The following is a 15,174-nucleotide window of genomic DNA, read 5'->3' on the forward strand; positions in this document are numbered from 1 at the left end:
ATGAATATTTGAATACAATTTACTTATTAATAAAACCATGTTTTTGATTTCTAGATGTCTAATCCCACATTTTATGATGGGAACAAACAAATTACACCTGTGCTAGGTCATGTAACACAATTTGAAAATGCAGTTCAAAAAATGTATAGTTCCCAACATCCAAAACCAAGCAGTAGGAATTCCTACAAAATCAATATATCACAAAACACTAACATTAATCCAAACCAGAAGCAATCAGGAAATGGAAAATAACAACATAAATCCATATCACACATAAAAAATAAGAGGAGGAAATAATGCAGACATCACTAAAAATGTCATAAAGGGCACCACCCACAACCCTTTAAACACAACAATAAACTCCATCTACAGCATCAAGCTCATATCAAAACCCTCTGAACAAGTGAAAGTGATCACACCAACAGAGATGTTTGTAGCGGAAACCAGAATGCAGCAGTGCAAAAATCGTGGTCATAAATAAACATGGACTAATCAACAAACAATAAGTCTTTTACTCCCTTTAACTGCATTGTGGTGCAATTGATTTAATTACCCCTGGCTGTGTGTAGCTAGTGAGTAAACAAAACAACATTAATGAGGGAAGTGGACTACTGGTGTTCTCCAGGTCACTGATCAACACACCCACATCATCGACAGACTTGTTCAACAACCATATTTAAAGGCTTTGCCAATGTAGCTTGGCAATTAAACTAACTGGTCAAAGTTTTGAGCCAATTCTGTGTCAAATAGATAAATGATAAGACTTATTTACTCAGTACTTATTTCTTGTTGATTCATCACACTTGACCTGCTTAGTTGACGTTTCCCAAATCACTCTTACGCTAGGTGCCTTTGCAAGGATTTATTGAGTCGAAATGTGTCTTAAAGTAGCACCAGACATTTGTGAATGTGGCCTTCAGGGCTTTTTTAGTAGTCTAGACACATTTCCTTCATTTCACATTTTTGCAGCGGCCAAAGAAACATTATGCCGAGGCAACACAATCGTGGATTAATCAAGTAGGGCCATGTGACCCCACATCAGACCAGCACCAAACAAAGCTCTGATTTTTTGAATGCATTAACAGCTGTAGATAAACCCGGCAATTTTATCTTCACTAAATTCAGTGACATTCAGCTTTTTCCATGTCGGTTTCGCCTGTTGTAATGCATACCAATGTCTTCACTCCACAAACGATAAGTGAAGGTCACCGATCTGCCAACAGAACAATATTCTCTTTGAGTGCAACCTCTCAAGTGCACTTCAAGATTTACATCGATTACTGGCTTTCAATAATGCTGTAATCACTGTAATCTCAAGAAAAACATATATGTGTTCAGGGCTGTATGGAAATGTCTAAAAGTGATTTCTGCCAAATCTTTCCTTCAAGAATGTTTTTTTTTAATCAACTTTCACATGAGATTGCAGTATGAGTTTTGTGAATACTTGCTATGCATAATATTTGCTAATATTTGACCATTGCCAGTAAATTGAGGCAATATAAATAAGCTTTTCGTGATTATGGACAAATTAATTTAACTTATTATTAATTCTCTCCTGCATGTCCTTTTTATCAGTGCTGAAGGACATTGTTACACATCTTCTCCATGCATGCCTCAGAAAGTTGTATATTATTGTGCAAGTTAGTCACATTCTCTTCACCACTTATTGCAGCTCCCCTGTTCCTGTGTGTCTTCTAGCAAATTGTTTAATTTATCCTCTTGCCAATTTCTACTGGTCTGATACGCGTTACTTTAGTTAAACAAGAGTCTAATAGAGGCACCGCAGTAACTTTTATCTGCAAGTTTTCACAACCACACCCATACACACAAACTCACTCAAGGCAATGCACTCTCCTTACTGGAGCGTTAAGAGGAAGTTGAGAGGAACTCTTATCAGAATTACATGCATCACTGGTTTCCTGTCTGTCCTTGATATGCCTCCCAACTCCCATTAACATGAGAGCAATTCATATGCAAGATGGTAGGAACTATCTCCAAATGACAACAAGGGATTTCCAACTGTGTGATTTTTCGTGTGTGTGGGTATATGTGTTAGACTAACCAGCCTGAATGATTCTCTGAAAAATGTGTGCGGAAATGAACTTGGATATGAGATAATTGAAATAAATGCAGCCCGTAATTTAGAAAAACCACCCTTGGCGATAATTAATTTTATTGATAAGCTGCAAAGCATGTTTAATTGTGGTGGGTAAGGTCTTTGTGTGCTCAAGTGTGTGTGTGTTTAGTATGTCTTGTGTAATCCTTGTATGTGTGTATGCTCTGTATCACTGCAGTGGTGTAGGGACTAAATAATCCCCAAAAGAGTATAAAACCTGGCAAAGTGCAAAAGTTTGCACATTCATAATTAAGGTCCATTATCAAACTGCTCAGTGGATTGATTTTCAAGGCATTTCTTCTTCTTTTAATTACCTTTGGCTGTTGTCTTGACAGACTTGGGTTTTAATGTCTGTTTTCAATTACGTATTGAAGATTAAGTTTTCTTTAACTTATTATTAGCAGCACATTAAATGAAGCATGTTTTTTAATAAATTAAACTAATCTAGCAATATAGTTTCAATGATATAACATATTACTGACACAATATACTGTGTAGTATGCAGTCCTAATTATTTTAGTCAAAGGACTACTCAAACAAAAGTATCATTCACAATTATATTGAAAATTTGCAAATATCATTTTAACATTACCGGGTACAATTCGACATTTACTTTGAAAAGCAACTGTGCAGTCAAATTAATTTTGAATGGGTTTCCAAAATTGATGAGCGTTTTGAAAATTGAATACTTACTACATACTTTGTATGTGAGACAAAGTAAAGGCCAAGACTAATCTTCTATCAACCATAGGGGTATAGCAATCAAGTTGTGACTGTAAGGTTGCCAGTTGTAATCCCAGTCAAGCACTAAAAAATGATTTAGAAATGTTACTTGCCCCCCTTTGGACAGGAGTACATGGCTCTGTTGAGATGGGGCATCTGCCAGGTGTGAATGTGTATCATAAAAGTAACACAAGGCAATAACACAAAACTGCAGTCATGCACAACCAACCATCCCAGGATGAATTAATGTGGAATATGCTTTGTCAAATATTGGAAAACTTGTCAAATTTCACCCCAGTGTTCCCCTAATATTTAACCATGATTTGTTGCCATGTTCCAAAGATATTTTCAACTTCTTCAACTTTCACAACTTTGAACATTTTAACATCATTCTTTGTTGGAATTTCATCACTCTACTTATCCTGTTCTCATATTGACTGCTGTCCATCTTCTGTTCTGTTGTTCTCCTCCATCCACCTTTATCCAGGGCTGACAGACAAAAGTGAGTAGGATAGCGAATTGCTTCACGTGTGACTAGTTTGACACAATGCTGTGACTTGCTTTTAGTTTTGTGCTTGTGTCTGTTGTGCTTGTCATCGGTTACTGTTGTTTTATGTTCAGGATAAGTTATGCTTTGGTAGATCGTAGAGCAAAGTTGCGTAGCTTGGCAGGTCGTGATGAATCATAACTCTGGTAAAGCTGCATTGGTTGACTTAGCATGATAGCCATGGATTATCAGGAGTCTACAGAGTTTCATGAAAGTCCCAAACTATGCAAGAAAATCAGTCTTAGGTTGGACAGAAATGCGTATGCTCTCAGAACTCCATGGGACACAGTTGTCTATCCCTGCCCCAGCAGATCTGCTGTTGTTTATAGTTGTGATACAGTTGTATCTTTGTAGCGCAGCACTTTTAGCATACATAAAATCTATTTGCATTCTTTTCCTTTTCCTGCTTCATCTCTTGCCCCTCTAGTAAAACCAGCACAGAAATAAAATTTGTATACCTCATTTAAGATCCCTCATCTGTTTCCTCTCATCCCCTTCCTCATTCATCTGTTAATGTAGGGTCTCTCTTCATTTCATTTATCAAACAACAGTACTAGCTGACATTGTATTGTTTTATCTCCCTTTTTCTACCACCTTTTTATGTTAGCCTCTGTTGTCAGTTCTCTTTATGAAACATTGCATTTTACCATTCTGTGCATTACTGCTCTTTGATTTGAATTTAATTCAGTCTGCATCTCCCTCTTCCTTTTCATTTAGCTTTCATTCATATTTCTGCATCGTTCCGATTCACTATACACTCCTCTACCTCATATTTTGTCTGTAATTCTTTCATAATTTCTTCCTTCATTCAATCTTTTTTTTCTCATTTTTTCCTAATTCAAGTACCAGCCGGTCAAACCACAGTGGTGGTGGTGGTGGTGGTAGTGGTGGGAGTGGCGGCAGTTTGGATGAAAGCGACCGCCAACGTCTCATCTCAGATTTTGCGACCCGTGCGATTGCTGCTCATCGGCAATGTGTTGCTAACGGAGGGGTGCTCAACAACCTGCCCAAGTCTGAGTCCAACATCACCTTTCTCTCTGATGAAAACCCCCTGACTATCAAAAATCCCATCTACCATGAGGACGGGACTTTGAGTAGTCCAGAGACTCTTGGAAGAAGCCAGAGAAGAAGAGACCTACTTGGGAATTTCTCCCCTTCCAGGAAAGGGCTTCGAGAGGCTTGGCTGAGGCTCAGCTCCCCTGGGGGTGATGTAGGGTTCGGTGGGTACAGCGGTAGTGACAGTGGATGGGGATCTGGAGGTGGACACAGCTGGACTCTCCCATCAAGATTACATCGAAGGGAGATGTTTGACGCCTTGAGACGCCAAGTGGTCATGGATCCTGTGCAGTGGGAGCTGGAGCTTCTGAAGGCTGAATTCAAGGAGAGTAAAGACGCCGGTCTGGATTCAGGATTTGACCGTGGGTTGGATTCAGACCTGATGGGGAGCCCAAGTCTGGAACCCAAGCTGACCGTCAAAGAACAAGCCAGACAGTTTGAGCAGCAGGCGCTCCAGGAAATGAGACAAAGGCAAAACAGAGATTCACGAGGATCTTTGTCACCTGATCTTCTACTTTCTGTTTTCCCAGAGTCTCCTCAGCATCACAAGCACACCCCCACTCATAATACCCCAATTGCTCAGACTAAGGAGGGTCCCCCGAGTATCATTGTCACCCATAGTGATGGAGGAACCCCTCCACCTAGTCACAAGCCAACTCCTCCTGTGCTGCGGCGCTTTGGGGCAAATTTAACAGGAAATCAGAGCGTGGAAGAAAGACTTCAGGTCCATTTAGAGGTCATACCCGATCCTCCTTCAACTCCTCCACCACCACCACCTCCTCCAACACCCCCACCTCCACCACCTCCCACAGCTGCTCCTCTTCCTCCTCCATCTCCTCCTCTGCACCACCCTTCCTCCCCACCTCCTCTCCCTCCTGCTTCATCTCACTCCAACCATGCAGAACAGCAGGTTCCTCCTCCTCCTCCTCCTCCTCCTCCTCCACCTCCTCCTCCTCCCCCACCACCTCCACCTCTCCCTCCTCCTTTGTCGCCCTCGCTCCTGCGTCCATCCACCTTCGTGCTCCCATCACTCTCTGAGGCACCAGCTCTGCGGCCCGTGTCCCTCCGACCACCACCTCCGCCCCTTCCCGTGGAGCCCGAAGGTCCCCGAAAAGAGCTGAAAGGAATCTTAAAGAACATCCAAAACATTGCGGATATTGAGAAGTCTGTGGCCAACATGTTCAGTCAGATAGACCAGAAACAGATCCCGCTCAAAAAGGTCATGAGGAGCCGGGCCTCCATGGATTCTCTCGATTCTCTCGACTCCTTGGATGTATTAGCAGCTGGAGGAGGAGGAGGAGGAGGGGAGGGAAGCGAGGGAGGTAGAGAGGGAGCAGGAGGAGGGGGAGGATCCTCTCCTCCTCCGCCTCCACAGATTCAACCCAACCCAAACATGAACTCCATCGTGGAAGAACTTGAGAAACGATTCCCCTCTCAGTCGACAATGCTCTAGCCTTTGCCTTTCTGATATGGAAAGCACACAGGGGGGATTTCTTAACATTTTTACGTATTTCCTGCAAAGCTGTCAAAGGACTACTTCTCAAAAATAGCTCAGTGGGATATTGTGATGATTTGATGATTTCTTGTGACGTGACTTCATGTTCTCTACATGAGAAAGAAAAAGACCAAGGCCTAATATAAACTCTATGGGTTGAACGAAAATGTTTCTCCCTTCAAATGATGGCAATTGCTGCAAACAGTTAAGGAGAAGGGGAGAGGGTCACATAGCCATGATTAATTCAGTCATGTAATAGCTGCAAAGGGTTTCCACTCTGTTACTTTATTCTATTTCTCTTTGACTATTACAAGAAGAGAGAGGGATTAAAGGAATGGTGAAGCACAAGGAGGAAAAGATTATCAGGTTAACAAGTTGAGTCCATTTTTTAATTTGTGTCCCTGTTTCTGTGAACCTGAACCACTATGAAGAATTTAAAAAAGCCTGGCTCCAATTATGTCAAAGCAATTGTTTGGGAGGCATACTCATTATCTGTGTCGTCCATTATTTTAGTTTCCCCCCAAACAACGTTTCTAGGACTTGTTCTTTAATTAACACTTGGGAAAATTGGCTTAAATAACTACGGATGGGAGCTGCGAAATCAAATGATTAAAAGTGGTGAAATGTCTCCTGGTTAACTTTCAGTTTGACTAATGTCATTAGCATTTTACATCCTCTCCAAGTAATTGACATTCTTGTCAACAACAAATTATCATCAATTAGCTGCGGTCAGAGTCGTTTCTTGAAAAAATCTGACTAGACGTTGAAGATGTGCCCTCTCGCAGGCTGATTACAAGTTTTGGATTGCTTTAACACACACCTTGTGGGCTTCTAAAGCGGTTGACTCGGGTGTGAAAAGGAAAATCAATCAGCACAGTAAGAACATTGTTAAACCTGCCAACTTGGACTGAACTGTGTTTAACAGGGACTTAACAGGGACAGGGTATTTGCTTTGCATGGATAAGTTTTGCTACAGTATTTCTGCTGTTACAGAACAGTCACATGATCTGCGTACACGTGGTTTTTACGTTCCATCGCATTTCATTCATATTCACTGTTGTATAGTTAACACTGACTTTAAGATCACAGATTCTTGTCTCTGTGCAGTTACATGTTACATCTATCTGTTCCTATCAGTAGGCTGCTGTCTGCAAAGATCTTACCATATTTGTTATTAATTTGAGTCAAAGCACAATATATATCTTTTCACGTGAATACTTATACAACGTATTGAAAAACTAACTCTCTACAAATTGAAAACACAATTTATTTGGTAGTTTGTATTTGCATTTTATAAATACTCATTTGTCTCTAGTTCCCCATATTGATTTTTAGCTCTGAAAGGTTTGCACAAAGGTTTGTCTTTCTGTTGTTCTCAGTCTGTCTTCCATTAACTCTCATTTTCATTAATGTCTGTAGTTAATTGTTTTCTTTTCCCCTTGGACCCACATTGTCCTTGCATTCATAGTGGTCCTGCATTGTCTTTTAATTTTTTTTTCAAGGAGGCAAAACAATGTTAATACATATGTGGGTGCATACTTTAGGTACAGTGGAAATATTTCTAAAACATGTTTGTAGGGTGATATTTTTATTCACAATATGTGCTAAATTTTTATGAACTTTTTATAGAGGTTCTGTTGTCATTGTGCAGGTATTTACTGGGAAATGATTGATGTTTTTCTCAATAAAATACGTGGTGCTAAATAAGTGTACAGGATTTATTGATGTTGTCCACCCTGCACCTATCAACTTAGTGCTGGAATAGTAACCACTGCTGTAGTTTCTGCTTTACATTAACTGGACTAGAGATCTCCAACAAGTCCTCCAACTATATAGGTCGTTTTGTTCAGTGTCTCCTGAAATAGCGCTCCTACGGCGGCAAGCGTACCGCACCGCAGTTGTCATTGTTTCAATAATTAACACACAGACTGTACTGACTACGGCATACCTACCATCGTCGCCATGGTTACTATAGTAACAGTCATGGCTTGGTTAGGTTTAAGCACTAGAACTACTTGGTTAGGTTTAGAAAAAGATTGTGATACTTTCTTAACATTACACGATCTTTGTTGTTATGGTTACACTGGTTACACATGAGAATCAAACACCACTCTCCTATGTCATATTCATTTTGTTCATATTCATATTCCTTTTGTTGGCCCACCCATCTTTCCCTTTGCTCCTGTCATAATTACTACAGCCGCTCGAAGTCGCCTAGCAACAAAACATAACTATGGGTCATAATAACTTGCACAAAATACGTATGGGCTAGTTTATTACAGGAGGACAGTCTCACTAGAGGACGTTTCATTATACATGTTAGTTGCTACTTTGGACCAAATCTCTCTCTCAGAGTGAGCTCCTTGCTTTCATGTAACAAAAAACACAAACAAAATGTTACATAGCACAACATCATGTAAAAGTAATATTATTACAGATTCGGTTGCATGTGCAACTTTTCTGCTTAGACTTAAGAGTTTTGCCTCTTTCTCTTTGATATAAATCTTTTTTTTCCACCTTTTACACATTTGAATGACAAAAATATAAATTTCTTCTAATTGCTATAAAGTCACACTCTGTTCTGGGTGAGTTCAACAGGTGATTCTTACAAGGGATATCATTTGTAACTACTTGAAAGTTATGTCAGCTCCTTCCCTTTTCTTTAATGAAACACCTGTAGCCAAAGGAATGACGTGTCTGTCTCATCTGCAGTCTGTAATTTGACCACTGCCCTTCACAGCTGCAGTAAATCTAATGTGCAAAGAAGTATCTGCCTGACATTACTTTAAAAACGTGTCAAATTTTTTGAGAGAATGACTTGTGATGTAGGATAAAATACAGTGATTGTTGCTCTGTCAGCAGCAGATTTCACTGCCATCCGCTAACACCACTTCAGCAACCTGTCTCCACATGCATATTGTCATTATGAAGTGACAGTATCGCATCTGTCCCGCAAGACTAGGGCGTCACTGATGATCATGTTTGGGCAATTTGATCAAATCACAATACACAGCCAAATAAAACAAACCCTGATCATCATATCTCTAAGGATAAGAGGGTTTCCACTGTCAGATACCAAACACACACACACACACACAACACACACACACACACACACACACACATCTTGGATGTTAGAGGACAGAATGAGCTGGTTTCAATGCATTTTGCCAACATACACAGAATCATGATCAAGGCATGGCCCTTATTGTATCGTGATGTGATTTTATAAATCCATACACCCAATGGGAAAACACAACAGGAGTGCGAACCTGTGCACACACAAACACACAGCGGTATTAAACAGGTTGCAGGCAGTGCTGCTGTTTCAGCTGACTGGGTTGGAAATGTTTTATGTTAAGATTAGATTTCAACCTGAGTGTGCTGCATGTCATTACCCACACTCACTCAAACACACACACGCACGCACACACACACACACTCACACACTCACAGAGTATCATCATTGTCCCAAAGACAGATTCTGCTTTCATTCTTTCACTTCTTATTGTGTGCTTTTGCTAGAAAACAGACATCCCCAGACATCTGTGGGAATATGTATTGTGTTCAACACCCAGCGAAGCAGACTGCATTTAATTGAAACTGAAGTGAGAAACGGAGATTCAAGACATAGTGAGAGAGCGGCTGTCACGTAATTGTAAAGTCGCAGGTTTGATCCTCGCTGAGTCATTGAAGTAGTAAACAGCCATGAGATACAGCAAGGAAAATTACAATATGCCCACTTGTGCCCACTGACAGCCATTTCAGCCGGTTGAAAAAGCATTTGGCCAATCAGAGCTTTGCAGGCAGGATTTAGAAATCTTCCCACATAGCTAGCTAGCTACCTGTCAACATCCTTTAAAATTAGCAAGGGGAAAATGGCGCTTCAGTATAGCTTGTTGTGGCTCAACAAAAATGACTTGTAAATCAGCTTCCGTGTTGACTGAAAATGACAATGGCGAGATGGATATGTCATTGCTATTGATTAGATTGGGCAATACAAAATAGCCCTACCCCGACCACAAAATGGGCTAACATGAGCAAAATATCAGGATGACTGAAATGAAAGGAAATGGAAATTTACTGATTATTAGACATTTAAACCTTTTTATTCATTCCTTATCCATACCACTTATCCTTATAGGGTCACCAACCCCAGCTGACATTGGGTACAGGTCAGGTCACCAGTCCATCACAGGGCTGACATATACAGACACACAACCATTCACGCTATTTAGAGTCAAGGCAAATAAGAGTCACTAATTAACCTAACTTGCATGTCTTTGGATTGTGGGTGGAAGATGGAGTATCCACACAGGCACGGGGTGTACAAGCAAAGTCCACACTGAAAGGCCCCAGTCAGGCGGCAAGTTCGAAGCCAGATCCTTCTTGCTGTGAGGCGACAATGTATCACTGTGCTAACCCATTTAAATCTTAGAAATGCCAAATTTAGTTTCCAGTATTTCATAAATACTGGATAAATATAATGTGAAGAGGACAACTGTTTGCTTGAGACACTGCTTAAAGCTGACACCTGGTTATTTGTCTGCATTGGTCGTTGTCTTTAACTACATCTGCAATACAAAGGAGCATCTTCTTGACTGGTCGTTTACTTTCCTTCAGAGGTTTTTTGTTTTTTTTCTAGAAATGTGAACATATCTGAAGTCGTTTTCTGCGCAACATGAAACCACACTGCGAGGAGACGTAAAGAGAAAAAGGCTGAAATAGGCAGAGAAAGTGAAACAGGTAGGAGAAAAAAGGAAAAATTAGTAGAGAAGTGACAGTGCAAAGGGCGAGGGAGGCACAGTGGCTCTATAGAGAGGAGAGAGAAATGCAGAGAGAAAATAGGAGAAGAAGAGAGTGTGTTCTTTAAGAGCTAATAATATTTCTCTCTGGTTTCTCATACACACCGCGAGACAAGGTGGAGAGGACACAAAGAGCAGGAGTCAATCATGTCAGATGCGTGTATGTTTCTGTGTGTGTGTGTGTGAGACGCAGATCAGATAGCAGCCTGTGTGTTTGTCTGAAGAAGATGACCTAATAATGTGTCTCTCAGAGCAACAAGGACACAGAGATAGACTTATGTTCACACACACACACACACACACACACACACACAGATTTCAGTATATACAATGCTAGGCACATACAGCTGCCAGCTATAATCTGGAGTGTATACACACATTTACACACTCTGTGATGGTGATAAGGGCTATTTCATTCTACCCTGTAGATCGCCCAAAAACCAACCGTTTTCATCCATGTCTTCATCCACTTATCCCTCCATTCATTTATCCATTCAACTGCTTCCATTCAACCACTCATGTCCTTCAGTGCATCTACCCATCACCCTTATTTAACCAGATAATCTTGTCTTTTTGAAGCATACTCATTCATTCCCAATTTTGATGGTGAATGAAAGGATACAATTTCTCCTGGGATTATGCGTCGGTCTGTGTGTGTGTTTGAGAGGCACAAAGACGTATATTCATGTCTGAATCTATTTAATGAAAGGTCCAAGTGGCGTAGCGATTTGTATGCACATGCCTGTGTGTGTTCGCAGGCTAATAACACAAAGGAGAATCTGATGTGTCTTCCAAAAGTCGCCATTTGTTGTTCTGTGATACATCATCATTTTGCCAGCTCATTACCTTGGTTTCACAAGACAATAGGTCCTGCTGGCAACATAGTTAAGACGCATGGAGAGAGCGGTTTTTGTTTTTGTTTGTTCTTTCTTTATTTCTTTGTATTTTTCCCTTTGGTATTTTCCACACTTTTTTTTTTCTTTTTTTCTTTTATTACCAGCATTGTTTTCCCCTCATTTTTGAAGTTTCTTACTCTGTCCCTCTGTCTCACTTGGCCTTACTGTCTTTGAAGTTTGATTTCTAAGAACAGTGGGTCCTAATTTGACAGTACTGTAACCAATATCAAACATATTTGTTCATTCTGTCTGATATGTGGCAACATGAAAAAGTTTATTAGGATTAGGATCTTTGGCAAATATGAAGCTATATAGAACCGGCCCCTGACATATTAATGTAACAAACTAAACAAAACTTTTTTTTACATTTCGGCTTTTGAGCAAATAAACCAAACATGTTATGATGTGTTCATTAAGATGCTTTAGAGATAGAGAGACTTGTAAGAGTATATTTTTCAACGTATGGACAGAGGCAAGCTAGCTGTCTGTATGCTATTGAATCAGCTAGCTCTAGCTCTGTACTTTGCTTACTTATTTTAATAATATTTGAAAAAGGAAAAGTTATTTTTTTGCAGCAACAGGGATTGCAGTGTGATTTATACTTTGTTGTTGTCAGACCAAAATGTTCCCTCATTTCATGTAACGTGTGAATTTAATGATTAAAATGTACCAGAAAGGATATCATATCAGTAACAAGCTACGCATAGTCATAAGGTTCATGTATCGAGGCTTCGAGCATCTTTTTTGGACTTGTTTGATTTCCCAAGAGTAATTAACCGCAGCCTTCTCTGGCTTCATGCAAAATCATAAGCATGCTTTTTTTTTTAACAGTCTGCTCCTCTGGTGCAGGAGCATGCAGTCTGTAAAAATTACTGACATAGCTGAAATGAACAGGAATGCAATTTATTTTGGAGGAGACGCTCCGATAATGATTATATTCTTTGCTTATAAAACCATCCTGCCTTGATTATGGACGCTCAATTGAAAACCATAATGATAATAATAATTCTTTTAGTATTATCAACAGTATCATTTGGTATTATCAAAAACAAAAAACACTGATCCCTCAAACTCATGGGTTGAGAAATACAAATTTATTGTTACATATGACCATCGAAATGATATTTCTCACATTTTGACTTTTCCCCAGCCTTTTATTCAGAGTCATCATGTAATTTTCTATCAAGGCTTCAGAATTTTGTAGTGGAAATACTGACTTTTTTTAATATACCATAATATTTTTTTCCAAAGTTAAAAGGTTTGCCAGGAGGCCAAACTGTTTCAAGACAGGTGGACAATTATTGCCAGTGGCCTTCAGTTAATTTGGTTTGAGACCCCTGCCGTTACAAAAACAGAAAGTACAAACATTTGATTGGAGCCGGGCGGGGGGTATTTCACAGGAGGAAAGGTTTGTTAAATTCTTCTGTGCTCACTTGCTGGTCAGCCTTGACCACATTTGCCAGGGTTCCTGTGCAGCTAAACTCAGACTAACATCTGTTGGCTGCTTGTTGAGTGTACGTACCACCACACTACTGGATTTGTGCTAAACAGTATGTTTACATGCACAGATTTTATATCATACATGCATACATGATAACGAGTAGCCCTGTACTCTTGAATAAAACATCCCATCTATTAAAATAGTCATAACTTACAATTATGTGGCCAGTATCGATATAACCCATCAAAACTTAGTCAATAATAGGATAAGCTCATTTGGGTTGTAAATGCGATATGAATATTATATATTCATGAGCTATTATCAGAATACTTATAAAAATAAAGTTAACAGTGCAAACTGTATTTTTTGTGTTCTTTCTCTTTTGTTTGTCCTCTTATAGAGCCCTCCCTCTCTATTTCAATTTTCTCAAAATACACAAAATCCCATACATACACTTCTACACATCTCATCCTCTTGCTTTCTTCTCAGAAACTGTTAAATTCCAAAATGTGAAATGTTTCCAGGATGCCACATCTATTTGGATTTTCATTTAAACTTCCCATTTCCTCTGTAGTAAGGAAACTGCTCGGTGATGTGCTGAAATGTATGAAACACACGTCTACATCAAGTGTGTTATGTTGAATGTTTTCTCTGTCATTTTGGTTTATGGTCTCTCTGTTTCTGTGATCTTCCAGGCGTGGATATGGACAACAAGAGGTAGGTGTCTTTCACTGCTTGCATGCTGTAGTTGCATGTGTTATTTACTTTTTCGTCTTGTCCTCTGATGTTTAGTTGGCCCCGTCTTTGTTTTCTGCTCCTCTTTCTATTCTGTTCTGTTTGATGTAGTCAAGATGGAGCACAATGTAATCAGTGCTGTGTTTACAATTTATTTTGTTTACATAACTGACTGACTGTCTCCCTTGTCTAAAGACATCAAGTAGAAATATAATGTAAAATGTAAAAACACAAAGACACTGATAATGAAAGTCAACCAAACACCAAATGACACAAATACACATGTCGAATCCTCTGCATTCAAGCAATATTGAATGAGGAACATCAGTAATTGATTTTCTGCTTTCCAAACAGATGTCTATTCCATAATAGACCATTTTTTGGGGGAGAGCTCCTAACATCTTCCATTTGTCTTGTCATTCGCTGCTTTTCTTTCCCTCTGGCAGACACAACAACTTCTGCGACCTTCTCTGCTCAGACCAGAGGTACTCTCTCTCTTTTTTCTGCACTCCACTTTAATTGTGGTTTTCTGCTTGAGTGTGTGGGTCCTTGGACAGGTTGTGGGGTGGGGATGAGGGTGGGAGGGGTTGGGGGTGGGGTACATCCACGTAGGGGGTTTTGTGCGGATGCATTCAGATGTTTTTAAATACATATATGTGAGTATGTACTGTATATAATGTGCATATGTCTCATAGTGTGTGTAGGGCAAATGTGTTCTACATACTAATAAAGGTTTGTCAATCTCACAGGAGTTATCAATGGAATCTGGCATCGACCCCGGACAGGACTACTACACACAGGATTATTACAACTATGATCATGGGTAAGTACGTCACACCCTACAGCACATATTGCTTTCTGTACATATAGGGACATATATATGTTCATATCTTAACATAGGTTTATCTATATGTACATATATCTATCCTATTGTGTTACAATCATATAATGTTACAAAATGAAATATGGACGATTTTCCTCTGCACATAGGTGTTTGTTATCATATAATGACTAATAATTGCACACCGTTTATTGCCTTAAACATTTGTTTTTACTTTATTACATTTGCTGTATATATAAGCAATGTTTTACATGTATTATTTGCCATCAGGGGCACACAGTAGGAAGTATACGGAGAACCAGCTCCACTATGTTTCATCTCTCACCTTTGACCTCTAGCAGTGACTGCCAGGCTTCACTAATATCACTGATAAATGATATTTCCTCCTCCGTGATGTTGGAGGTCAGCGTGTGCACTTTATCCAGCTGGGCCTCACGTCAGCCCTGTGACAGCTGCTTTGATATCAAGCTGATCGCATCGCTCATGCAGTGTGTTGGCCACTGTGAAACGCTGACACTG

The 15,174-nt window shown here is 39.8% G+C and overlaps 1 protein-coding gene across 1 annotated transcript in view; it reads left to right on the forward strand.

The window, feature by feature from the left end:
- Positions 1 to 15,174, forward strand: part of LOC130162246 (protocadherin-15-like) — a 162,871-nt gene that overhangs the window by 139,508 nt on the left and 8,189 nt on the right. The window contains exons 36-38 of the mRNA XM_056365903.1: positions 13,775 to 13,796; positions 14,261 to 14,299; positions 14,564 to 14,637. Coding sequence (XP_056221878.1) covers positions 13,775 to 13,796; positions 14,261 to 14,299; positions 14,564 to 14,637 — 135 coding nt within the window. The remainder of the gene's footprint in view (positions 1 to 13,774; positions 13,797 to 14,260; positions 14,300 to 14,563; positions 14,638 to 15,174) is intronic.

Source organism: Seriola aureovittata, chromosome 21 (assembly GCF_021018895.1).
Source record: "Seriola aureovittata isolate HTS-2021-v1 ecotype China chromosome 21, ASM2101889v1, whole genome shotgun sequence".
NCBI classification, from domain to species: Eukaryota; Metazoa; Chordata; class Actinopteri; order Carangiformes; family Carangidae; genus Seriola; species Seriola aureovittata.